This window comes from Canis lupus, chromosome X (assembly GCF_011100685.1).
Source record: "Canis lupus familiaris isolate Mischka breed German Shepherd chromosome X, alternate assembly UU_Cfam_GSD_1.0, whole genome shotgun sequence".
NCBI classification, from domain to species: domain Eukaryota; kingdom Metazoa; phylum Chordata; class Mammalia; order Carnivora; family Canidae; genus Canis; species Canis lupus.
In genome coordinates this window covers 59,868,006-59,895,694 of record NC_049260.1, presented here as the reverse complement: position 1 = coordinate 59,895,694, position 27,689 = coordinate 59,868,006, and the positions used below count along the sequence as shown (strand labels likewise).

Below are 27,689 nucleotides of genomic sequence, written 5' to 3'. Positions count from 1 at the left end.
TCCTCACTCCCACCTCCCTATCACCAAACTTGAAGCTATCTCTTAGAGGATAGGTGTAAAAGTCACATATAAAATCTACATCTTTGAAATACAAAACCTAAAGCCTCTGTCAAGGTTTTCATATAGGATCACAGTGGCCAATGGGCCACCAGTTCTTATACCAGATGCTTTGAGGCTGTGGAAACTCCCAGAGTAGTTGTTCCTAACATTTTGGGAGAAACTTTGAGAACCAGTGAAAGGTTAAATGTATATGCACATAAAAATTGGTATATTATTTTGAGAATTTAGTTTCAGGGAAACTTCCATGGGTCTTTAAGGACATTGTGAACCCCAACCATGGGGGTATTTTTTTTCTTTTTGCCTGGAATAGCAGTTGGGTATCACTCTTAGCTGTCTTATATATTCTTTCTTGGAGTATTATTGGTGTTCAGGAAAAATCTGGGGGTCCCACAGAATATAGAATTAGTAAAATAATTTTTACTATTTACCATTTTGCCATTTTAATCCAATATTCACCCCAACCCCTCTATATGATACCATATTCTTGTCAAGGGGTTGTCTAACTTCTGCTTAAATACTTCCAGTGACAAGGAATTCATTATCTTTCCTGAGACATACTGTAGTTTGTCATTGTGCCATTGTGTCATTGTACTTAATAAAGTATACTTGGAAATTAACATTAGTTTAGATGATTCTTTTATATAATGTATTTGCTCTCTCTAGCCCGGCATTTGTATCATACACATATTTACAAAAGGTGTCTATGTCTGTCCTTTCATTCATTCATTTGCTCATTCATTCTTTCAACCAATCATGTGTCTATTTAAACCAACATTTCCTAAGTGTTTGTTTTGTTCTGGGAATACCCTAAACACTGGGAGGGGATGCAAAGATGAAATAGAAATGGTCTCTGAGCATATTTTCATCTAAAACCAAAGTTCCAGAGTTTACTATTCTAAAATTCCTTCCAGGTTAGCACAAATTACTTTTGTCCTTTAGGGATATGGTGTCAATCAGCTGTCAACTGATCTAGTGGTACTAGGTCATCCATCTTACATTTCCATTTCCAGAATTTACCTTTTTCATCTTTTTGAAAATGGGAACAGCTGCCCATTGACATTTTCTGTCCATGTGCCCCATTCATTGTTATTCCCAAGGTTCAATACCAAGAGTGCCTCCCCTATGAACTCCTGGACCCTGGGACCCTACACCATTCTATTCTTTTGCCCTGTAATTTCACTCAGAGGAGAAAGGTAAGGCCTAACCCTAAGATTTGGGGCCTTTCCCTTTTTCATTACAGTGGCATTTTCCTTGTAAATCCTGCCCTGTAATATCATGCTGTGGCCTTGCCAGGCTCATATCAAGTGACTTACTAGAGTAACACTGGCCTTACTCACAGGTAAGTGCCACTTCCTATTGGTTAAAACAGACTTGATTTCAGTCTTCAGAAGTGCTGTGAATCAAAAGTTATAGGTAGCTGACCATAGATAATACAGGTAAAATTTTGGTTTAAGATAAAAGTATGATGTTCATTAAAAATGTGCTAAAAAATGGCACACAGCTGATGTTTACTCTTATCCTAGAGACCTCTAGAGGACACGTCTCATCCCTGTAGCTTAACACAGATATTGTCATCAGCCTCTCTGCCTCTCCAAATTCTGTTGGTTCTTTACAATTGGCATTACCCTTTTCAGGAAACTTTTCCTACTCACCCTTGCCTTGTGAGATCTTCATCTTGGTGGATCCATTGGTGAGCATTCTAATCTATGATCATAATCATGCAACTTAGCACTTTTATCATATAATCTTATTTGCTATCTCATGTATACATTCTTTTATGTGTGGTTTCTCTATTGAGTACTTAGATTTGAATGAGCTTTTAGACTTTTGGATTTTGATTTTTAAGTAAGCTGCTACCTAAGCTAGTTGTTTCATCTCTACAATCAGTTGGAAAAACAGTGGATGCCTACAAGATGTGACTGAGGAGCATCAGCAGGAACTAGCCTAAACCTAAAAATTTTCCCACCTGTCCTTCATGGTGTGTGGGTACTCAATGAGACTTTTATTCCCTTGGTTGTTTTTTCCCTGACAGCATATGCTTTGAAAATTCAATAACCCTATGCTCCTGAGTTAATATCAGTAAAGAGGCTAGGAATTTTAAACCAAGATATCTCAGGGGCTCCTCTGGAGAAGAAGGAGTTCCAGGAATGCCATCTCCACTTGAACTAGAGCAACTCTATTTTTGTTTTATGGACTAAAGTTATCCTAAAACTTTATTTATAAGCTATTCAGCTGCAAAAATAATTCTTTTTGAAAACCATTTCTTTTGGGCACTAGATTTCAACATGTATCCTGCACAGGAATCCTCTGGAAGGCTTATTAAGATGCAGATTGCTAGGCCCCACCCCACAGAGTTTCTGATTTGGCAGGTCTAGGGTAGGGTGTGACAAATTACATTTCTAACCAGCTCTCAGGCTACTGCTTCTGGTCAAGAGACTATACACTCTGAGAACTACCTCTTTAGGGAAATATGTTATCAGCTTCCCAAAACTCTAGGAGAAGCACTGGCAGGGGATGGGTGTTGGGGCTGGAGAGGGAGTGAGAGGATTCTTCCAAGAAGGGAAATTGGTTCAAAAAAATAGTTGTCCCTACTGATTGTTCTTTATTTTGAGTCCCTTTATCTTCATATCTAAAGTAAGGCCTTCAGGCTTTGGTCCCTAACCAAATCCCAAAAGAGGGTCCAAGTTTTGTCCTAAGCATAAATAGGGGCTTCTGTAAGAGCTATTGGTCCAGGCTTTCCTGAAGCTTTGATTCATCACTAAGTTTAAAGTCATAGGACCAGAAAGGACTTCAGATAAGTCCCCTAAATAATGCTGATGTTGTTGGTAATAGGTCATCTAGGCTAGGTAGTTTGATGCTGACATCAGGAGATTCTAATAAGTTGGAGAAAAAGAAGCCAACCAGCCTTCTAATCCTACTAAATATACAACTCAATAGAATTAGACAATGGTTACAATATAAAATTTTATTGCCAATAAAAGCCTTTAATAACTCATTTATCCTGTTTCAGTAGGACCTTATTCTTTCTGATGAAAATCCAGTCATAGCATCTCTCATTAAAAATAAAATTATTTTGAAATAAATAAATATATAAAATAAATAGCATATTCATTTCATAAATAGTTTGTCCTTATGCACAGTATCCATGCTTACATTTTAATATCATTTTCTCACAACCTACCCCATCTCCCACTTCCAATGGCAGGAAAACTGCATGTCAGGACAGATAAGAAATCTCCAAAGCCAATGCAGGGATGGCCTGCACCAGGGTCATAGCCCCAAGGATTTTAATGAGACTTTTCTAAAGCTCTGTATGTAGCATCTATGGCAGATTCCTTGGTCTTTCATTTACCCATTGTCAAAGTATTTGGGTAGATTGTGGGGCATGATATCCCTGGCCCTTGGGAGGGGCCCCCATTCTTTCTTGTGCCACCTCAGGGGAAAGAACATGAGTAAAGAAAAAATGTATATACAAGATTCCCTCCAGCCCACCCCTTCCACCCATATCCCTCCCTCAAATAACCCAACTTTGATATACACTTTGAACAAGGGAATAGCTGGGTTGAGTTGAGCAGGAAGTGCTTCTCTGTTATCTAAATTGATAGGTAAGAGGGTTGAAAAGCTATGAGTATAGTGCTTGCAGAGACAACTGTGGACCTAGAGTATGGGGGTCACAGAGGTCATACTAGGGGTCCATTATCTATAGCGGAAGAGGTCTCTGGACATGGAGGGCAACTTAGAAGGATCTACTGGCCTGGGCAAAAAGTGAGTGAATTTCTGGTGTCGTTTAGTCCTGTATCCCTCCCGGGGTGAGCCGTCTTTATTCAAGGCCACATAATACTGTCTCTCCGAGTCCAAGTGTTTGTACAAGGTGGAAGCATAGGTGTTGTACCAGTTTTCTTCAAATTGTTCCCGGAAAACACATTCACGTGTGAGTTTCTTCTGTGAGGGTGAGAAAATAAAGCAGAGCCTATTAAATGACTATTTCTCCCATCCCAACTTGCTGAAATAGCAATAGCACATTGTTATAAGAAAAAGTCAGTCCTATCTCCCAGTATTCCTGAGCATCTTCTTTCAAAATAGCACAAAACAGTCCTGTCTGTATTGCCTTCATCCTCTTTCATGAACCACACAGAAATATTTTAGGTGACATCTTTCCTGAAGGCAGGAGACTGAAGGACATGGTCTCACCTGGTTCTTTGAACCTGAGAATTTCTGCTATGGCCTCCCAGTGCTCCTCTGGCATCCAAGTTTTCTCCCTACTTAGGGCAAATAATGTCAAATCCATTGAGATTACAGTCAACCATGTCAACTAACAGGCAAAGGCCTTGGGTCTATATAAAGCTCCATGGGAGGTGAGTTGTGATCTCTCCTAATGAAGGGTCTCAGGCTTGTCAGTTGGAAAGTTCAGAAAAGATCTCCTTGAAAAGTTCCTCCAATCCGGCTACTTCAAGCTAGCAGTTCCTGAGGCAGGTCTCTTGCCTCTGTCCCTTTTCACACTTGATTCAGCTGGCATACTACTTGCTGGGGTTGCCAAAACTGAGTGCTGGGGACAGGCCTATCTCTTAGGTGTCAGGGAAAAATTTGCTCTGATTTCATGGGGTGCAGGCAGCCAGAAAGCATGCTATAGGACTCAAAAGGCAAGCCCAGGAGTTGGGATCCCCTGAAAGGGTTAAGGTCAGCAAAGTCACTCACCATTCCCCAGCTCTGGGCTAGCTTCCAGAATAGAGAACATGTACTGCAGCCAACCCAATCCTAGCTGGGGACTTAGGGCTGTCACCAGACCCTGGAACCCTCACTCTTCATTTGTTTGTTTCATTTGGCCTCTGGGATTCAGCTGAAGCAGCCTGGAAACCAGGGACTGTGTTTTTAATCTCAGAATCTCAATCTGAAGGCCAGCTCTTCCACTGCCTATTTTTTGTGCCAGCTATCTGCTGCTCCTCTAGGTACCATTAAAATTCGGAGGTGCTCCTCAGGAGTATAAATGCCCCCAAACCGTTATAAACTGTTGACAAACCAGCACAGCTTACTATTATCATGAGACTAGCTGGCCCACTAATGGAAAAGGTGAAAGCAAATGTAGCACAGAAAAGCTTATGCTTTGATGGGAACTGAACGAGTGAAAGTGTTATATAGCAAGCTCTTAGGCAGCCAAGAAGCAACTAGATGACACTAATCCTTTGCAGTAGATAGAAGTATTTCAAGTGCTAGATAAATGTTTTTATACTTTTTCCTTACATAGTCCAAACACTGGTGGTAATAGCCTCTGATGAAAAGAAAACCTTCAACTTACCGACCCATACAGTTCTCCTCGCTCATTCATTCCTAAGTACAGGCCAGAGTCCACTCCCCGGATGCTGATCAACCCCACAGCCAAACTAATAAACTCCAGGATTCCTAGAGCAAAAGAATGAATGCCATTTCTATTATTGATGTCAAGCTAAGAGGAAGCTGTTCAGGTGACATGAGCTACTGGTCATTTATCCCCAACTGGAAGCCAGCCCTGTATGCCTTTGGTGAGTTACCTTATGAAATTATCTTTTGCAGCAAGAATGAAACCTCAGAAAAGTTGCTGAGTCTCTCTCTGGGCTTTCGTTTTTCCATATATAAGATGGGTGAAACAATTTCTTAACACTCTTAGACAAATGAGGAAGAGACCATGAGAAGGCTTTGGCTATGAAAGCTCCATAATTACAAGGTACTATTGATGTTAAATACTGCCATTTCAAGAAATGGGAGGGTAGCTTTCTACATGGAAGAATGTGGCTAGATTTCTGTATCTCCCCAAAGTCACTTCCCTCCTCCCTAGCTCACACAGCATTACCTTGTTGTTCTCTAGGCTGAATTTCTTTTGCACCTTCTTAGCTCCCATGTCCTTAAAGCCACATGAGGCTGTCAACTGCTTGTAGCTGACTCTAACAAAGGCCACACAGTCCACTCACTAAATCTGTGTCTCCTGCCTATGGCACAAGGAAAAACATGGCCTGGTGAGAGCTTTCTCCTAAAGTATGCTTTTAGCCAGTGCAGTCCCAGGCTGACAAGGCTGTCATTTTCCCCCTGTCTCTTTAGAATTTTAAGTTTATCCATGGCAAAGAGTTTGCAGGTAGTACTGGATTTGATCCTGACTTGATACTGATACAACTTTAAGGGGAAAGTTTGGAAGACATTCAGAAACATCCCTCTACCTGACAAAGTTAGAGATGAGGAATTGAAAATGTTTTAATTTACCCAGCAGCTCTAGGAGGAAAAAAAGATATCAACTTCTAAGAGGGAAAAAGGACCCAGAACTTAAATCCCAATGATGCTGAAGACTACTATTTTGTCTTAAGATGGTATATCTGTTATTCTATGGATATAAACATAATGGTCAAGTAGATTCCTCTTTGATATTCCTGTGTCTAACCATGTTTTTCAACATACAGACCAAACTTGATATGGTTGACTCACAGAGGCAACCAAAGGTATGAAATGAGCTCAGATCTGGCTGCTTTTCTTACCCCAACTACATAGGGAGTGTAATTGATTCCTTAAAGATTACTTAACAAATTAAGTGGTTAATTTTGAAATCAGATTCAAAACTCCAGTGGGAACTCTCCTTAAAAGCCCCAGTGATTTGTGCTGGTATATGGGTATGCAGGTGTGGCAGCTTTAGGGTACATGTTTCCATGGCCCAGTTGGAGCTCTTGGAAGAACGCAAAGTTCTGCTGCCATTGTATTGCCTCTAATGCTGAAATCCTTTAAGTTTTATTTTCAGGTTGTTCTTAACTCTTATACTACAAGAAAGGAGTTTTGGGAAAGGAGATTGACGAAAGATGATAGGAAGAGAAGGGCAAATAGCTAGTGTCAAGTAGGGGTTTAGGAGGAAGTGATTTAAAGGATCAGAACCTTTAGCTGCAAAACATAAGTGTCTGATTTTGGCTCTGCTTTGTTTAACATTTTAATAAATGACTTGTAAGAGGACATAGGGGAACTGCCTACCTCAGTTCTAGAAGATGTATAGCTGAGAAGGTGACACAATCAAAATCCAAAGCAATTGCAAGAGGGTGGGAAAATGAGCTGACTCCAACCAAATAAGCTTTAATTAGAGTAAATGTAAAGTCCCAAACTTTGGTCCCCAAACTGATTACTCAAGAGGTTTTGTATTTGTGTTTTGTTGGAGGATGGTGAGCCTCAAGCACGGATAGTTGAGTTAATCATACTCCTTGTTTTATGGCCTATTTTCATAATTGGTCTGTACAAGGGCTTTTTATTTATCTATTTCTTTCTATTTCCATACTCTGCTCCTATCCTCTTCCCCACTTCAAGCAACCATGTATACTTTCTTGAAAACATGTAATATTCCTATGTGTTTCCATGCATTTTCATTAAATACAAGTCAGCCCACCTTTGGAATGAGGAGATGTGGCTTAGCAGAACATACACAATGATGACTAAGAGATTTAACTGGACAGGGTAAGCTTAGGATGGGTGATTCATGATATTAAAAAGTTCATGTACAACTAGTCATGTAAAAATGAAAAATTCTCACAAAACTAATGTGAAACAAAAAAAGCTGATGTGATCTAAGGCTGCACTGACAGAGGTCTAGTAACTGGCATAAGGGAGGAGACTGGGGATACCTGGGTGGCTCAGCGGTTGAGCATCTGCCTTTGGCTCAGGGCATGATCCTAGAGTCCTGGGATTGAGTACCGCATCGGGCTCCTTGCATGGAGCCTGCTTCTCCCTCTGCCTGTGTCTCTGCCTCTCTGTCTCTCATGTATAAATAAATAAAATTTTTAAAAAAGGGAAGAGACTTCCCCACTCTGTTCTGCCGTAGACCACACTGAGAGTGCTGTTTTTAGTTCTTCTGTGTTTAAAGTGGTCTATGGAAAAACAGGAGTATGTTCAAAGGAGAGTGGCTAATATGGCGAGGAAGCAAGAAACCAGGTTATGGTTCAGTTCTGCGTGCTAAACTTTGAGGGATACCAACCTGCTGGAACCTTCAGTTTTTTCCTTTGCTTAGACAAATTGCTTCTGAGCTTCAAGTCTTAGTTCCCTCATTCTCTAAGTATCTCATGGCTCTGATAGCCCTGAGCTCATTAAGTAGCAGAGGGCAGCTTGTGATCTCACCATCCAAGACCTGGTGTGAGAACAAATCATGAAACACAAAAGGTGTGGCCATTTGAGTCACTACAGTTTTTCTCCAACTCTCTGTTAACCCTGATGCCAAAGGACAGATCATACAGGAAGTCACTTGGGTTGTGTCCAGTAACCGGGGTCTCCAACAGCTGGAATCATCCCTGTCCAGCTGTCTTTGGGCATCATTTTCCTTTGCCAACTTTCCTATTAGCTGGATTCAAACTGTGGGAACCCAGTGGCACATGATGATGGAACAGATATACCTAAACCTCCTGAATCCCAGCCAGCATGAAGGGAGAGAGAAAACAAGCCATTTTCACATTTTCCCAGTTACAGTTGGAGGGGGGTATTAACAGCAAAGTGTGGAGGTAAAATATTAAGTAGACAATGTTTGTCTCCAGTTCTCTCACCCCCTTCCAGGTCCACAACCTCCCTTCTATTCTGCCTCATCTTGACCTGTCCATCTCAGGTTCTGGCCTTTGCTCCACAATTTCCAAACTCTTCTTACATCTTTTTCCCCATGGCCTCAGTCAAAACATATCTGTCCTGAGCCCCACTGCTTCAGAACCTAGCTAGATGGTGGGCTAATGTGTCATTGAATCTGGTTCCATAACTTGCCTGAGTGCCCTTGGTCATCCTTTCAGGCCTTCTGGGCCAAGACAGTGCTGCTTTGGCATCGTGACAAATGAGAACCAGATTGCTCAAAACCCAAAGCAGCTGCATTAGCCTGCTCCATCACACCTGGTGGGAGGCCTCTCCTCCAGGCTGACTCCCAAGCTCTGCTCTGCCAGTCTACAGGTGCCCCTCAGGAATGCCAGGATCCCCATGAAACTCATGGAAATGCCACCTCCTGACTACTGATTGCAGAATGGAGTGGGAGAGGGGGGAGCATAGGCTATGGCAGAAGGTTAGTATTTGGAGTTGTGGCTGCTCTTGGGCTTAGCTTAACTTGTTCTGAACACATGGATTCCAGGGTAATCCTTGGGGGCCCTGCTCTCCAATTACAACAAATAGTTATTTACTTTACATGGCCTTTGGAGACTACCTCCTCCCCCCAAGCAGAAATCTATAATATTTTATATCTTAAGTCTGGCCTACTTTACCCTGCTGGAATGTTGACTGCTAAAGCACTTATGGAATGTAAAAGTTTCGATTTATTGAATACCCTGGCTGATTAACTCAAATGTGGAGGGAGGAGAATTAGCAAACTCAAACACCACCTCTTTCTTTGCCAAAAGCTAAACTGAGAAAGAAAGAGTAAATGTGTGTTTGAAAGTTGGCATTGGAGGTTACAAAGAGACAGCTTTGACTAGTTATCATTTCCTTTACAGGAAATACATGGAACGGCCAGGAAACCAGGGAAGGAGGAAAGGGAAAAAGGTGGTGCAGAGGTGGTCTCAGGCAGTGTTATTTTAAAAGGCAAAACCAAAAATGAAGCAGTCAGTTAAGCAGCAATGAAAACATCCCTTCCTCCTGCCAGTTTTATTTCTTTTGGTTTCTCCTTAAACTTACCCTTAGCAGGCCTGAGAGATGAAAAGAAATCAAGATGTGTCCTTAGGGAGGTAATTAAAGACCACTTATCCCAAGAGCCTATTACTAATTTATGGTGACCTTGTAGGTTATTGAGCTCAGCTTAGGCAGAGTCAGACGAATACTAGCTGCTGGAAGCCAAGCTCATAGTTTCCCCACCTCTGATGCCCCCACCCTACATTTCTCCATCATTTCATGATTTTTCTTTTTATATATCAGAAATGAGCTACTTCAATATCTTTAGGCCATTTCTGGGAGACTTTGGGAGGTTCTGAGGCCAGGGTGGGAGTCCCACTCCTGAAGAGGAACAAAAGGGAACTGCAAAGTCACAAGTGATGGAAGGGAAAGGAGCCAAGTTGCGTCTCCCACTTCCCTGACCCCACCTATCACCCTTTTGAGGACCTGCTGCAAGTTTATACAGACACCTGCACCCCTCCATTACTCCCACCCACCTCACACACAACCCACTGTACGCCAGGTCGGTGAGTGCCTTTTTCCAAGATGACATAGACCTCATTAGAGTTCCTGTTTGCTCCCAGCAAGGAACACCAGCCCTGACCTTAAGTTGTTTGCTAGACTTGGCCTTGCCCAGGAACTGGCCTCTGGGAGCTGCCCCCTCCACCCCTCCCCGCCTTTCACTGTGCACTCCAGATGCAGCTCTAGCAAGGCAGGGGAATAGGAGGATGGGGCGGTTTGGGGGGGGGGAGACGGGGGAGGGTGGAATAAAGAAGGGAATGGGTATCATGCTTGAGGGGTGGCAATGCCTCTTACTGGCTTAAGGATAGAAGGTGTCCTTGGGCCATAGGGTTCTTGGGAGGAAGTAGAGGGCACTGGGGGATGGGGCTCCCAGTAAAGGTAGCTGTCACAGCACCTGAATTATGGTTTAGTAGTGATAGGAAATTGAAAATAAAAATGGCCAAGTTACTGAGGAATGAACACATTTGTTTAGAAACCTAATGATCTCCAATCCACATCAAGGTTTTACTAATTATGTTTTGTCTGTGAGACAGGCAGATGTGCCATTTAAACAATCTGCCGGGTGTTGGGCAGAGAAAATCCTGTTAGGTTGTACATTTCCTGTCCTGAGCTCAGGAGACACCTGTTTCTGGGTTTGGGAGTGGGCCCAGGACCACTTCCTCACTGTGAGGCAAGGGGTCCAGAGGTATATACAGGCAAAAGCTGACCTAGGGAGGTCCTCACACACTGGACAGCGGGAGGCTGTCCCGGTTTCTCCAATACCCAGCACGCCTTGCTGCCTGGATTGGCCTCCACCCCGGGCAGAGCAAGCCAGAGGCAGGCAGGTGCCACGGCTGCCCAGTCCCCGTCTCCGCCAAAAGCGACTCCGGCTGGGGCCGCCTGCCCACCACATCCATAGCCCACAAAGGCGTCTGCTCCAGACAATCCGCCACGGCCATGACAACCCTGCTGCCCTCGAGACCCCGCGCTGCAGCCACGGTGCCTGGCGTCCTCGGCGAGTGCTCCCCTTCTCCAACTCCACCTGCTTTCATCCTAAGCGCAGCGTCCAGTGTCAGAACGATTCCCTCGCTATGGGGGAGGGAAGAAGGGTGGAGTGGGGAAAAGAGAGGCTGCACCTCAAGGTGCCCCCGCCTCTTCCCGAGAGCGTCTGAGGGTGCCAGGCGCCCTGACTCCGCGCTACTCAGGTTTGCACCATCCGATCCCGCCTGCCCCACGTCCCTAGCGGTCTCCCGCCTAGACGCGCCCGGACGGCACCGAGCTGGGGGCAGCCCACGGCCCCCAAGCCCAAGCCCCGAGCCGTTGGCTCCCCAGAGAGCCGTCTGCTGGCTTCCCGTCCCTCCCTGCCGCGTCCTCACCGAAACGACTGTGGTCGTGGCGGGTGCCATGCACTGTGCCGTTGGGGAAGATCTCCAGGTGGAAGCCGGTGCGGCAGTAGAGCTGGCGGCGCCGCAGGATCCCCTTCAGGTGGGCGAAGTCTGTGGGCGAGCCGCGCTGCAGCTTCCCCTCAATCTGGCCCAGGCGCTCGTTCAGGAAACCCGAGGAGTCAGCTATGGGCACGTTCCCCACAGACGAGGAGAAGCCGTGCAGATCCCAGTCCAAGGAGGCGAAGACCCCCCCCACCTCCGCCATGGCGGGGTGCGCGGGGCCGAGTGGGGGCCGCGGGGCGCGAACTACCTCTCCGCTCGGCGAGTGCAGGCGACTTAGCGGCGCTTGTTCTCTCCCTCTCTCGCTCCGCGTTCTGCCTAGCTGCAGTTGACGTCTGTTCGCGTCCAAGGAACTTCTCAGCGGCGGGGCAACGAGCTCCTGACCTTGCTCTCAGTCAAAGTGGCGCTTCCCCTACGCATCCATCTCCCTAGGCCTCTCATAGCTGGCTTCCTCGAGCTATCAGATGCAAATGGCACTTTATATACATACGCACTCCCCTTACATTGACATATTGGATATTTAAATACAAGCCACACCTCACTGGCATCCCCTCGGAGATTGGAGTGTGGTTCCCCCCCGCCCTTTGTATCCATTTGGCTCTTTTTGGAAGGGAGGGGGTGAGGGAGGAGAGAGCGAGCGAGCTTCACTCCCTCTTTTATTATGAAAAAAATGGCAGGAAAAAGCTACACATTGCAGTGAGGCATAACTGCTTTTGGCAGGTTTTTCTGAAACTGCTGATGAAATAACGGAGCCCAGTGCGTGGAGACTGTTGGCGCCCACGGCCACTCGGGCTTGTTGAGTGGAGGTCTGTTGGCTGCGCGGGGGCAGTTCCCACCTCCCGCGCGTCTTCGGGCTTCTCGCGTTTGGAAAGTGGCTTGAGACCAGGGCTGCTGGGAGTTCACGCGTTCTTGAGCCCTTCTTGTTCCCAGGCTGCTCGAAAACCGCAGAAAGGGCGCTTGGCCTGGGACAGGAGCTCCCTGGTTTCTTTGTTCTGTTGCCCATCCCGTCCCACTCCCCACCTGTAGGTGGGTGGGGGCTGAGGAAGTGAAAAATCCGGAAGCGAATAAAGTTGCAAAATTTGGGAATGGGGGTGGTAGCGGTCCCTGCCGGCACCGAGGCGGGGACTTTAAGGGGTCTGGGAGGAGCAGGAAACCCCACGGAGGAAAGACTTTTTTTTTTTTTTAAGGGACGTTTACAGTTTAGGAAAAGTATGGGGGAGTAAGAAATAGAAAGTGATCTTTTTGTAAAATGATCTCCACCGGCTTTCTGGGCGCGCCTTTACAAGGCTCTCGAGAGCAAACTCGGTGAGAGGCCATTGGAAGCCTAGTGGGGGCTTCCACCCACTTCTTTTCTTGTTGGAAACAGGTGTTTCCTTGCTGTGTCCTGTGCCCTGCTCCGAGATATTCTATTATGAAGAGCCGCAGTTGGAGCAAGATCTGGCGGCTTTCAAGGGCAACCCGTAACGTCATGAAGATTTGGGGAGCAGGTACCCAGACTGCCCAGCTCCCCCACACCTCTGCCCCCACCTGAACCCTGGGGCTCCTCTCAGGCCCTGGTGCTCAGCGTCCTGCTCGCCTATTAAACTGCGTTGTTGCCTGCAGTTTGCACCCGCAGCGGGCTCTGGCTGTCTTACAGTCTCCGGCAGAAGCTGATCACAGCCAGCACCTCCACCTCCACCACACTCCTGTCTTTGCAGCGCCTCCTGCTGGAGAACCCATGTCTCATGGCCAGTTCGAACTCCGGGTCTCCAGGAAAGAAAACCAATTTAACTCAATTCAATTAGTGCAATCTGATTCCCGCTCCTGGGCACCCACGTACACTGCAAGCTCACTTTCTGGAACTGCCTGCAGCAGTTCTTGGTTTGGAACATCGTGGCTTGGTTCTGGTGTGTCTCCTTAGCTCAGACAGAACCGCCTGAGCCAAGCACAATATCCAGCACATAGTAGGGGCTCAGAAATCATCTTCTGTATGCTCCCAGTAGTAGGGAACACAGATGAAAATGCTCTTCCCATTGTAGGGGACACAGAAATGCAAAAGATGGCGTCCCTATTGGAGTATTGATGGATGAAATGACAGGCTATCTGGGATTTACTTTAATCCAGAGTGAGAAGACAGAAGGAGTGGAGGTATAGATGCAATAATACTATTCATATGTTACTAATTGTTGAAGCTGGCTGATGGATCCCTGGATGTTCATTATAAATTCCTTCTGCTTTATATAAAAACATACACATGTGAAATTTTTCCTAATAAAAAGCTTTCAAAAGCAGGACTGACATAAAATGAGGAAATCCTTCCTTCCTTCTTCCTTCTTCCCTTTGAAGAGTTCACAGATCTAGTGAGAAGGTAGGGCTGAGGGGCGGAGGTTAAGATAAATATATAAAAGACTAGAGGGCCTGGGTGGCTCAGTGTTAAACGTCTGCCTTCAGCGCAGGTCATTATCTCGAGGGTAGCACCCCCCACTTACCTGGGAATCGGCTAGTCCATTTCCCCTCCCCCACCTCAGGCTCTCTCTGTCTCTCTCTCTCAAATAAGTAAAATCTTTAAGCGACTAGAATACCAGGTAGTATAAGGTACAGAGTGCTGTGTGAATTCAGAAAGTGAAAGAAGACCTATCTGGAGGGGTTTAGGGCTGGATTCTGGGCCAAAGTGTGGCCTTTGGTTTGGATGGACCGCCAAGGGAAAATGGGAAGGATTTTGCAAATTCCAGTGGGCCACTTCCAGGAAGGGGAAAAGAGTAACAAAGCAAATGGGACAATTTAAACGATAAAGACTAATTCTTGGGAGTTTCAGTGAATGTCACATGAAATGATGTGGATGAAACTGCTTTGAGAAGTATGTGATTGTAAAGGATTTAGATGTCTCTGTGATGATATAAATAACACACTGATAATGGTGAAAGGTCATTTCCTCAACAATTACTTCAGGGAATTTCTGTACTCTTTGTCACCCAACATTCCCAAAGTCACCAACCACAGTTGCAGATCTGGTGTCCTTGCTGATCTAAGGTCAGAGATATAAGCTTTCTATCTGCCTTCTGGGGCTTTTCTGAGATTAAGCTGGCCAATGATTCTATTTTAAAGATTTAATTAATTTATTTATTTGTGAAAGAGAGCAAGTGGAGGAGGGGCAGAGGAAGAGGGAGAGAGAATCCCAAGCAGACTCCGTGCTGAATGGAGAGCTGATGCGGGCTGGATCTCACAAACCAGAGATCATGACCTGTGCCCAGACTGAGAGTGGATGCTTAACCGACTGAGCCACCCAGGTACCCCCTGATGATTCTATTTTAAACAATGTTTCCATGAAGTGGCCCAATTGAGAGCACTTTTATGAAAGTTATTTAATTTTCACAACATTGTGGGTAGCAAGTGCCACATCCCTATTTTAGAGGTGAGGTTAGGTGACTAGCACAGAGTTGTATAGCTAATAAGCAGAGTCATAATTTCATCTCAGATCCACTGGGGGCAAATTACTCTCAATTTATGGGCCTTGGGATTATACAAAGATCAATGTGTTGAGGACAGTGAGATTTCAGAATATTTTGGTATTTTGGTTTCTAGAAAACCCTCAGCAGGACATAACCTCTGGCCAGGGTTGAATATATGGGATGAGAGGAAAATGTACATAAAAAAAGAAGCAACCCCACATTGGGTTCAGGACAACACTTTTGAAGTGAGGATAACGTCACAGTGGTATTGTGAGGATGAAATGAAATCACTGATGGTAAGTGTCCAGCATTCTGTCTGGTATAGAGAAGACACTCAACACATCTGAGATCCCATCCTCCTTCCCCGATATCTTGTAAGGTTGACATGAAAAATAAAGCAACCTATGTGAAAAGGACATAGAAAAAAACACCTTAAGAAAAAAGAGTAACTGGGTGATGGGCACTGAGGAGGGCACTTAATAGGATGAGCACTGGGTGTTATACTATATGTTGACAAATTGAATTTCAATTAAAAAATGTAAAGAAAAGTGCAAACCATAACTGCAATTAAAGTTTCAAAAGAAAAAAAGAAAAAAGAGAGTTCTGACTCAGGCTATAAGTGACCAGAAACTGAGGGCAGCCTGCTGAGATCTGTTCCTTGAGAAGGATATAATGAAGTTAATAATGCTCCTACTCACTCTCACCCCCCCCACACTACCCTCCTCAGGAGGTGGGAAAGGTTGTCTGAATTTGTTGCTTAGCCTAGTTCTTAATTTTCCCTACAGCATATGAATGTTTTTTCCTTTTTAACTTACTTTCCCGGAGAGGGGGCATGGGGAGCTATATTGCTAGGCAAATCCTGCAGGGAGCATAGCTGATAACACCAATTGCTTCTATTTACTAAGCACTCACTTTGGGTTAAGCATTGCCTTAGGTGCTTTACATGCATTATCTTCCTAAGCCTTATCACAATTCCAAGAAACAGTTTTATTCCCATTTTACAGCTGAGGATGCTTGAGGCCCAAAGATATTCAATAATTAGTAGCAGAGGCTAGACTTAAACTGTTGATTTTAATTTAGGACCTAACCCTGACATTACACTGCCTCAATCTATTTACTTCAAAAAGAACTTATATTGCTCCTTTGTCCTTTGTTCCTGCTTTTCCTTTCCTTCTGCTTTCTTTGTGGATGGTAGTATATAGTATAGCAGTTGCACATTTCATCTTTGCTGTCAGACTGCCTAGGTTCAAATCCCAACCTAAAGCCATTCTAGGTGTTGAAGCCTCAGCCTTGCTGGATAATGGTGATGAAGAAGAAGATGATGATAATAATCATGACTGCCTAGGGTTGCTGTGAGGTTTTATTTATTTTTAAAAATATTTTATTTATTTATTCATGAGAGACACACAGAAAGAGCAAGGCAGTGACACAGGCAGAGGGAGAAGCAGGCTCCATGCAGGGAGCCTGACGTGGGACTCAATCCAGGGTCTCCAGGATCATGCCCTGGACTGAAGGCAGTTCTAAACCACTGAGCCACCGGGGCTGCCCTGCTGTGAGGTTTTAAATGAAATCATACACAGAATGTACTTAAAACTGTGCCTGGCACATATTAAGTGGTCATTGTTCTTAGTATTATTTACATCCTTCCTGGCCCCAGTCATATTTCCTCCCCAGCTTTCCTTAAACCATGCTCATTTTTTCCTAAGGCAGAGATGAGAACACTGGCCGAGTCACCCCAAAGCAATCAGTTCCAATTCTATTATTCCTTCTCTGTGATATTGGGTCAGTCTTGTTCTCTCTGGGCTTTAGAGGCCTGTCTCAGAAATGAGGTGACCAAACTGTCACCTCTCTGTGGGTAGGCAAGTAATGGGAAAGTGGCAGTCTGAGAAAAACAGGAAATGACTCTTCTGTAAATTCCATATACTGAGCATTCAAAGTGCCTGGCATTATCTAAGTGCCTTACATTTCAATCACATCATACCACCACCAGGTAGGTGCTATTATTATTCTGATTTTCAACAGATGGCAAAACCAAGGGCTGGAAAGATTAAGTAACTTGCTCCAGGTGATGCAGATTATAGGTGCTGGGGCTGAAATTAAGACCCTGGAGAGTGGCTTCAGAGTCCATGCCATTGGTCACTACACTACTCTGAAAAGTGTCGGAACCTTTTTCAAGAGACAGTGTTATGATGTTACCCCATCTTCTTCTGGACAAAGAAAGTCCAGGGTAAAAGAGCAGTCAGTTTTTTCTCCCCCGGTGGTTTATGGTTGAGTGTGAGAAGTCTACAAAAAGTCAGATGACATTCCAATTTCCCCATTCCAACTCTAGGGCCCAAAGAGGAAATGAAGTCTCTTTAGCTGGAACAAGCCCCCATCTTACCTGTGTGGTTGGCTTCCTGCAGTGAGAGTCAAGTCTCAAGTCTCCTTTGTCTCAGCCATTATTCTCCCATGGGCCTACCTGCAATGGGGGTAGGTAATGAACCATTTATTCTGGATGTAACTTGCCATTAGTTGGCAGGTGATGACATCTTTGTGAAATGACCTCTTAGTTCTGTGAGAGGAATGGGACACTGTAGAATGTGGCTCTAACCCTGGCAAAATGGATCAGTTCTCAGCCTGGCATGTGTGACTGTGAATGTGAGTATCAATGGTAGATGTGTAGGTTCAGAGCTGGGTGTTGGGAGAGAAGTATGAGCAGACTCTGATTGTATTGGTTTTCCCAACACAAATACATGCTTATATTTGTATATGACACTAGAAAATTTGCTGTTATAGCAAGAATTGTGTGTTTAAGGTGTGAATAAGTGGATAAGAGTATATGAATCTACAGAGCTCTTGCTTATATGATATATAATATGATGGTTGATGAATATATATGATGGTTGTGAAGCTAAGTTTGAATCCAAAGTCACTTCTTTTTTTTTTTTAAACCTGAGATGATTATTTTAGTCCTACAATCTGATGACAAGTTTATTTCAGGAGATGCAGAAGCCAGTTGGAGGGGGGCTTCTCTGAGGTCCCAGTTTCCTTGGAGCCTTGCTGAGGTAGCCTTTTAGCATCTCTTTCTCACATAAATGAAGGGGAAAAGCAGGGTCTTCAGATCAGCTCTTTGCTTTCTGGCTATGGCCTACAATTAGCAAGATTGTCACTCTGCTTTGCTTCTCTGTCCCTAAAACTGGAGACTTTATCCAATTTCTGTGAGGGGTTTAAGTCTCATCAGTTACACTCTGATTTCTGGGAAATTCAGCATTTATTTGCTATGTTTGAAGCTATAGAAAGAGACTAAAGGTTCTGGTCTTCCCACAGAACTGCTGGTGCCACAGGCTTCCCTAAGGATAGGTTGAATAACCCTTTGCAAAGAAAATCACTGCAGGGTACAAGAGGGCAGAACAGAATTAGCAAGGAGTTATAAGTGTAGTTCATAGTCAATAGTTACTGGAGCAAGACACTAGGAAGAAATGTACATCTTGATTGGAGTGACTGTGGTCCTAGCTCTTGCTGCACTAATGTCTGGGACTTTGGCTAAACTATTTCTTAACTGTGGACGTCAGTTTTCCTAACTATGAAAAGAGGGGCTGGACTAGATCAGCCTACTCAAACTTTTATTTTTTAACTGAAGTAACCCTAATGACAGAGGAGTAGAAACATGAAATCCTCAGCATGAGTAGGGGAGAGGGGTGAATGGGGGTAACTCAAAGCAGCCTACTGTGAACTTGAAGTATCTTTGAGGTCTTATCCTAAAAATGTGTAAACTTTGCATTTTCCTATATGATAGAGCCATATTATTTTAATACAGAAGTATTTTGAATTTCTTATATTCTAGCAAAATTGACACTCTAAGGAAGCATTCCATGTTTATTCTGTGGCTTTGTGGATCCCCTGGCACACTGCCATGGACCTCTAGAGGTGTGCATACCCCAGTTTAAAAGTTTGGAAGTAAATGATTAAGATTCCTTCCAACTCTGACACTCTGTGTTTCAGTGACCTGGGAATACCTTTGGTGTCTTCGATAGCTGCACCCTTGGATGCTGGAGGTTTTTAATTTTTAAATTTTATTTTTTTATGGCTGTGTCTGAACACTCTGTTTTCTAGCCAGTTATGCAAAAATAATGGAAACCCCTGATTTTGTTTCTAGAACAAGCATCTCCAGTGTTTCTTTGCTGAGCCCCAAATACAGGCTCAGGCTTATGCTAAGTGTCCTAAGGGAGGTCAAGAAGGACATTTATGGTACTATTATGGAACATAAATTAGGTTACATGAAGCAACAGAGGTTAAGAGTTTGATGAATTAAATACTAAATTGTGTGGTGTAGATTTTAAGTGCTGTAGAGGTTAAGAAGCAGAACACAGATGTGGGGATCCCTGGGTGGCGCAGCGGTTTAGCGCCTGCCTTTGGCCCAGGGCGCGATCCTGGAGACCTGGGATCGAATCCCACGTCGGGCTCCCGGTGCATGGAGCCTGCTTCTCCCTCTCCCTGTGTCTCTGCCTCTCTCTCTCTCTCTCTCTCTCTGTGACTATCATAAATAAATAAAAATTAAAAAAAAAAAGAACACAGATGTGCTTCCTGGAAGAGGTAATAGAGCAAGAGAGGGGTTTTGAAGAATAAGCATGGTTCAGATAAATGGAGTGGAGGAAGACTGGCATTCCAGGTAGGAGGAGGGCATGAATAAAAGGCCTAGAGACTATCAGGATTGTGGCCTGCTTAGGTCTATCCCAGAGTCTTGCTCAGTAGCAGGAGGCATGGATGGCTGAAATAGAGTCTTTTCCCCTCTGGGCATGAGTTATTAGCTACTTATCAGTCCACTGTCTTTTTTTTTTTTTAATAGGAGGCTGTAACTAAGGTTCAATCCCTCTTCTGCAGGGAGTAGGAAATCCTTGGAAGAAAAAAAAATGACTCTCAAAAAGGGATTTGGGAGAGAGAGTGGAGCATAAAAAATATCCAAATGACCTTTTGTACACTGTCATTCAATCCAATTTATTATTAGATATAGGTTTATTCTATACACCATTAGATTTCTGGTCTTTTGGGTGCATGTTATTTCCTCTGGATTTCTTTTTTTTTTAATTGAAGTGTAGTTGACATACAATATTATATTAGTTTTAAGTGTATAACAGTGATTCAATAATTATGTACATTATAAAATGCTCACCATGATAAGTGTAGTTACCATGTTAATGTGCAAAATTACTACAATATTATTGGCTATGTTCTCTATGCTGTGCTTTTCATCCCTGTGACTTATTTATTTTATAACTGAAAGTTTGTATCTCTTAACTCCATTCACCTATTTCACCCTCCTGCTCCTTCCCTCCAGCAGCCACCAGTATGTTCTCTGTATTTATGAGCGTGTTTCTGGTTTTTGTTTGTTTGTTCATGTGTTTTTTTTAGATTCCATATAAAAGTGAAATAATATGGTATTTGTCTTTTTCTGTCTGACTACTTTCACTTAGCATAATACCCTTGAGGTCTATCCATGTTGTCACAAAGGGCAAGATTTCATTCTTTTTAATGGCTGATTAATATTACACACACACACACACACACACTCACACCCCACATCTTCTTTATCCATTCATCTATTGATGGACATCCTCTGGTTTTCTTTATATTGATAAAAATTCATTTTGAGGGACCCTGGATAGTGCCTGCACAGTTCATGTGGTTCAAGACAGCCTAGAGCACACGGGGGTTCAAAGCCTCTGTCCATGTCACCTCAGAACATAGTGTGTGGGCTAGAGTGAAGGGACCTGTTCAGGACCTGCTGGTGACTGGAGATGGTGATACCAGAACTGCCTCAGAGCATAACTTAAGGAGAGACACACCCAATTGGAGCAGATTCAGTGTTAAGGGGAGGTTTTGACAACAAGCCCAGGGAGGACTAGATTGTAGGTTGGCAGTTAGGACCAGGTTGCCTATAGCAGGCAGACATAGGTGTCTCTGCAGGGTGCAGAGCCAGCATCCAGGTAACCTGGTAGCAGGCTTTGGATAAGAGTGTAGGTAGTGAGTTGTGTCAAGGAAGTGCAGTTGCAGGTGGCAGGGACACATTACCAATAGTTTAAAAATCCAAACAAAGTGGAAATATTAATATGACTAACAAAAATAAGGAGGTGATGGGAGAGAAAACAGATGGAGATAAATAAGTGATGATTTTTAACTACTTTATTGAAGCATAATAACATATAAAAAGCTGTACATATTCAATATATACAACTTGATGTGTTTGGGGTAAATATATACCCTTGAAACTGTCACCATAATCTATGCCATAAACATATCCATCACCTGTGAAAGTTTCCTCTTATCCTCTTTATTTTTTTGATTATTATTGCTATTATTTTTGGTGATAACACTTAACAGATGATCTTCCCTCTTAGCCAAATTTTATGTATACAATATGATATTATTAACCATAAGTACTATAGTGTACAGTAGATCTCTAGGGCTTATTCATTTAGCATAACCGACTGCTGATTTATTTATCTTTTCTACCAGGGAATCAATTGATAACATCTAAAATTGAAATATGTAAATTTTAAAGTACTCCAGGGGCACTTGGCTAGCTCAGTCAGTAGAGTATGTGACTCTTTTTTTTCTTTTATTTTTATTGGAGTTCAATTTGCCAACATTTATCATAACACCCAGTGCTCATCCCGCCAAGTGCCCCCCTCAGTGCCCATCACCCAGTCACCCCAACCCCCCGCCCACCTCCCTTTCCACTACCCCTTGTTCATTTCCCAGAGTTAGGTGTCTCTCATGTTTTGTCACCCTACTGATATTTTCACTCATTTTCTCTTCTTTCCGTTTATTCCCTTTCACTAATTTTTTATATTCCCCAAATGAATGATACCATATAATGTTTGTCCTTTTCTGACTGACTTATTTCAAATATGTGACTCTTGATCTTGGGGTCATCAGTTTGAGTCCCATGTTGAGCGTAGAGTTTACCTAAAAATTTTTAAAAGTACTCCAATTGTCAGAAAGGACCCAGGCTGGGTAAGGATTGGAGGGAGTGTCAAGGAAGCCCCTTCCCCCCTCAGTGCTAGAAGAATTTGGATACCTAGGGAATGACAGGGCCTCAGATATTGAAGGAATAAGATAGGAGCTCAATCATAGGAACTAGGTATAAGGCAGGAACCTAGAAATCAGGGAAGGGACAAGAGCCTAGTTACTAGAACTGGAATTATGAGATCACAGCAGGGCCAGACACTACTTACTTGAGCCTCAGCTGGTGAGGTATGGATGGAAATGTCTTATATTTCCTCCTGATTCAGAATATAATAAATCTTAGAGTCCAAGCTTTGTAGAAATGGAGGGGAAATAAAACCTATCAGTGGGGGTTAGGTGGCATTGGAAGGGGCATGGAGCTGGACAGGTCATCACAGTGTGATCCAGACAAGATCACATGACCATATTACCACTCAAAATGCCTGCAGCAGGGTCTAGAGATTATGTTTCCTCATTTCCTGCACCCTCGATTCTCTTCACCTCCCCAAGAAAAGAGCACAAAATTGTTCTTTCATGGCATTGCTTTCACTGTCTGGACCTTTCCAAGACCAGGCTTTTCTTGATTAGCATCTCAGGCCCATAGTGGAGGATGAGGTCACCCTGGTATGAGATGAGATGACAGTATCATGACTTGACTGGCCATAAAACAACTGGTTAAAAGCTAAATTTTGTAATCTCATAGTTTACCAAGGGGTTGTGTAGTTCAAAGCAATAACCATGACATGAAACTATTTGTAAAATTCTGACTTTCTCCTGAACTGAGTGTGGATTAGGGGTTGGTTATGGTGGTGTAAGGGAAGGGAGAACTAAGAGCTGGGGAAGGCAAGCAAGGAAGGCCCAGATGGCTCAAGGGTGAGACCAACATTCATGGTTTCTCTAAATGTGACAGGGGTCTCCTCTTCTGCAGATATAAAAAGCTTTAAGATTTCCAAAGCAGAGGGTGCTTAACCTACTGACCCAACCTAGGAAAAAATAGTAATCCCAGTAGGAATTGCTTAGCTGCCTAAACCATAACTGGGTTTAGGGGCAGCTGTCTGCTTGTGTGGGGCAGGATGACTTGCCTTCCACCAACGGTTTGGAGCTGGGCCATTCTGGGGGCTGACAGCCTTGGGATTAGATACACACTGTAACTGGTGGGTCTCAGGCTTAGTCTCTGAGTCCAAGAGTGAATTTGTATAAGATATGAAATATCAGGTAAAGGACAGATATGCAGTGGAGAGTACCGGATGTGGAATCAGAACTGAGTTTGACTCCTGGCTTTATCACTGGCTGTGTGAATTTAGGCAAGGCATTTAATTCTCTCCAGTTCTGTTTCTTCCACTGTAAAACTGAAGCAATAATTGAATTTACCTTTTAGGTGATTGTGAGACTAAAATGCAATTTAATTTAATTTAATATGGGTATGTATATACATATTATAAAATTGTCCATGAAGGTCTCACTGTTACTAATGGTAACTAGTTAGTTGCACAGTGATATGTATGTCAGGGTCTCTGTGGTTCTACATTAGTGGGTCTTGTGATTATTTTTCATTTCCATGACTGCTCAATACAGTGGTTTTTGAGAGGTGGGGAGGTGGGTTAAAGTAACTTTGCAGCAATAGAGGACTGTTTTATGAATGCATACTCCTTCATTGACTTTTCCCCTTTTTTATCATTTTTTCAAAGGATGGGAGGCAGCATGGTATGGAGTCAAGTCAGACAAATGGGGTTTGAACACCAGGTGTATCACTCAATGGCCGTAGAACCCCAGATGAGTCATGTTAACTTCTCTGAGCTTTATTTTACCATTTTCAGAGTACAGGTCTTTCACCTTCTTGGCTAAGTTTATTCCTAGGTATTTTGTTGTTTTTGGTACAAATGTAAATGGCATTGTTTTCTCAATTTTTCTTTGTGCTGCTTCTACACTACTGTATAGAAATGTGACAAATTTTTGTACATCAATTCTGTATCCTGTGACCTTACTGAATGCATTTGTCAGTTTTATTGGTTTTTTTTTTTGTAGAATTTATGGTTTTCTCTATATAGTATCATGTCATCAGCAAATAGTGAAAGTTTTACTTTTTTCCTTACCAATTTGGATGACTTTTATTCCTTTTTTAAAAGATTTTATGTATTTATTCATGAGAGAGAGAGAGAGAGAGGCAGAGACACAGGCAGAGGGAGAAGCAGGCTCCACTCAGGGAGCCCAACATGGGACTTGATTTCTGGATCCTGGACTTGATTTCTTCCCCCTGAGCAGAAGGCAAATGCTCAACCGCTGAGCCACCCAGGTGTCCCTTATTCCTTTTTCTTATCTGGATTGCTGTGCTTAGGACTTCCTGTACCATGTTGAATAAAAATGGTGAGAATGGATATCCCTGTCTTGTTCCTGACCTAAGGAACATTATACACTATTGTGTATAATGTTAACTGTTGGTGTTTCATATATGGCCTTTTTTATGTTGAGGTATGTTTCCTCTAAATCTGCTTTGTTGAGAGTTTTTATCATGAATGGATGTTGTACTTTGTCAAATGCTTTTTCTGTATCTACTGAAATGGCCATGTAATTCTTATCCTTTGTTTTATTGATGTGATGTATCATGTTGATTGACTTGTGAATATTGTACCACCCTTGCATTGTGTGAATAAATCCCACTTGATTGTGGTGAATGATTTTTAAAAATGTATTATTTGATTTGCTTTACTAGTATTTTGTTGAGGAATTTTGCATGCATGTTTATAAGAGATAATTGGCCAGTATTTCCCTTATTTTGTAATGTCTTTTCCTGGTTTTGGTATTAGGATAATGCTGCCTCATAGGATGGATGTGGAAGATTTCCTTCCTCTTCTATTTTTTGAAATAGTTTGAGAAGAATAGATATTAACTGTTCCTTAAATTTTTGGTAGAATTCATTCATGAAGCCATCTAGTCCTGGACTTTTGTTTTTTGTTTTGTTTTAAATATTTATGCCTGGATTTTCCCAGGGAATTTTATTTTATTATTTTATTTTTATTTTCTATTTAAATTCAATTTAGGTAACATATAGTATATTATTAATTTCAGGGGTATAATTTAGTGATTCATCAGTTGCATATAACACCCAGTGCTCATTACATCAAATGCCCTCCTTAAAGGCCATCCCTCAATTACCCCATCCCACCACCCACTTCCCCTCCAGCAACCCTCAGTTTGTTTCCTAGAGCTAAGAGTCTCTCATGGTTTGCCTCTCTCTGTGTTTTCTTTTCTTTCTTTTTTTTTTCAGTTTGTCTTTTTTAAAAAATTTTTTATTGGAGTTCAATTTGCCAACATATAGCATAACACCCAGTACTCAATCCATCAAGTGCCCCCCTCAGTGTCCATCACCCAGTTATCCCAACCCCCTGCCCACCTCCCTTTCCACCACCCCTTGTTTGTTTCCCAGAGTTAGGTGTCTCTCATGTTCTGTCACCCTCACTGATATTTCCCACTCATTTGTGTTTTCATCTTATTTTATTTTTCCTTCTGTTCCCCTCTGTTCATCTGTTTTGTTTCTTAAATTCCACACATGAGTGAAATCATATGGTAGTTATCATTCTTTGACTGACTTATTTCACTTGGCATAACGCCATCCGGTTCCATCCATGCTGTTGCAAATGGCAAGATTTCATTCTTTTAATGGCCAAGTAATATTCCATTGCATATATATACCACATTATCTTTCCATTCATTCATCTGTCAATGGATATTTGGGCTCTTTCCATAATTTGGCTATTGTTGATAGGTGCTGCTGTAAACACTGGGTTGCATGTATCCCTTTGAATCAGCATTTTTGTATCCTTTGAACATATTTTCTTTCTTTCTTTCTTTCTCTTTCTTTCTTTCTTTCTTTCTTTCTTTCTTTCTTTCTTTCTTTCTTTCTTTCTTTCTTTCTTTCTTTCTTTCTTAGACAGAAAGAGAGAGGGGAGGGGCAGAGGGAGAAGAAGAGAAATCCTCAAGCAGACTCTCCACTGAGCATGGATCCTGGTGTGGGGCTCAATCCCAGGATCCTGAGATCATGACCTGAGCCAAAATCAGGAGTCAAACCCTTAACTGACTGAGCCACTCAGGCACCCCTGTATCCTTTGGATAAATACATAGTAGTGCAATTGCTGGGTTTTAGGGTAGTTCTATTTTTAACTTTTTGAGGAACCGTCATACTATTTTCCAGAGCCCTTTTCATGTAGTGGTCATGGTTCCTTTAGTTTTCATCTGAGAAACTTTTTATCTCTCCTTCTATTTTGAATGATAGCCTTGCTGGATAGAGTATTCTTGGTTGCATATTTTTCCCTTTCAGCACTTTGAATAAACCATGCCACTTTTTTTGCCCTGCAAAGTTTCTGCTGAAAAAGCCACTGATAGCGTTATGGGGTTTCCTTTGTATGTAAGTGTCTTCTTTAGTCTTGCTGCTTTAAATTTTTTTTCTTTGTCACTACTTACTGCCATTTTAATTGTTATTTGTCTTTTTCTTAACAAAAAGATTTTATTTATTTGACACAGAGAGAGCACAATCAGGGGGAGTGGCAGGCAGAGGGAGCAAGAGAAGCAGACTCCCTGCCAAATAAGGATCCTGATACAGGGCTTGATCCCAGGACCCTGGGATCATGACCTGAACCAAAGGCAGATGCCCAACTAACTGAGCCACCCAGGCACCCCAAGCGTCTGACTCTTGATCTCAGCTCAGGTCTTGATCCTAGGCAGAGGGAGAGAGAGAAGCAGGCTCCCCACTGAGCAAGGAACCTGACATGGGGCTCAGTCTCAGGACCCTGGTATTATGACCTGAGCTGAAGGCATATGGCTAACTGAGCCACCCAGACACCCCTTAATTACTATGTGTCTTAATGTGGACCTCCTTTGGTTGATACATATATTTTTTTTCTTTGGTTGATATTGTTGGGGGATCTCTGTGTCTCCTGGAGCTGGATATCTGTTTCCTTCCTTAAATTTGGGAAGTTTTCAGTTATTATTTCTTTATTTTTTTTAAATTTTATTTATTTATGATAGTCACAGAGAGAGAGAGAGAGAGAGAGAGAGAGAGAGAGAGAGGCAGAGACACAGGCAGAGGGAGAAGCAGGCTCCGTGCACCGGGAGCCCAACGTGGGATTCGATCCCGGGTCTCCAGGATCGCGCCCTGGGCCAAAGGCAGGCGCCAAACCGCTGTGCCACCCAGGGATCCCTATTATTTCTTTAAATAAATTTTTTTTGCTCCCTTCTCTCTTTCTCCTCTTTCTGGGATCCCTATAATGCAAATGTTCTTATGTTTGATGGTGTCACTGTGTTGCCTAAATATATTCTCATTTTGCATATTTTCTTGTCTTATCTGCTCAGCTGGATTACTTCTCATTACTCTGTCCTCCAGGTCTCTAATTAATTCTTCTGCTTCCTGTAGCCTACTATTTATTCCATCTAGTGTATTTTTAATTTCATTTATTGTGTTCTTCATCTCTGATTGGCTCTTTTTTTATCTCTTTGTTAAGGGTCTCACTGATATTCACCACTCTTTTTTCAAGTTCAGTGAGTGTCTTTATAACCATTACTTTATTTTTTTTCAGGACACAGCTGGATACAGCTTTATTGTGGCAGTGGATGTGAGCAGGGGTTGGTGTGGTCAGCACCAGTGTGTGGAAGGAGTGGGAGGAAATGGAGGGAG

General features: G+C 43.0%; 1 protein-coding gene across 1 annotated transcript; it reads right to left on the bottom strand.

Annotated features, from left to right (window-relative positions):
* Positions 1-3,048: 3,048 nt before the first annotated feature.
* Positions 3,049-12,250, bottom strand: FGF16 (fibroblast growth factor 16). Its single transcript, XM_038586536.1, has 3 exons — positions 11,541-12,250; positions 5,354-5,457; positions 3,049-4,002 (listed from the first exon to the last, which is right to left on the bottom strand). Exons 1-3 carry the CDS (start codon positions 11,812-11,814, stop codon positions 3,757-3,759), a joined length of 624 nt encoding a protein of 207 aa, XP_038442464.1. The 5' UTR covers positions 11,815-12,250; the 3' UTR covers positions 3,049-3,756.
* Between the last annotated feature and the right edge of the window lie 15,439 nt (positions 12,251-27,689).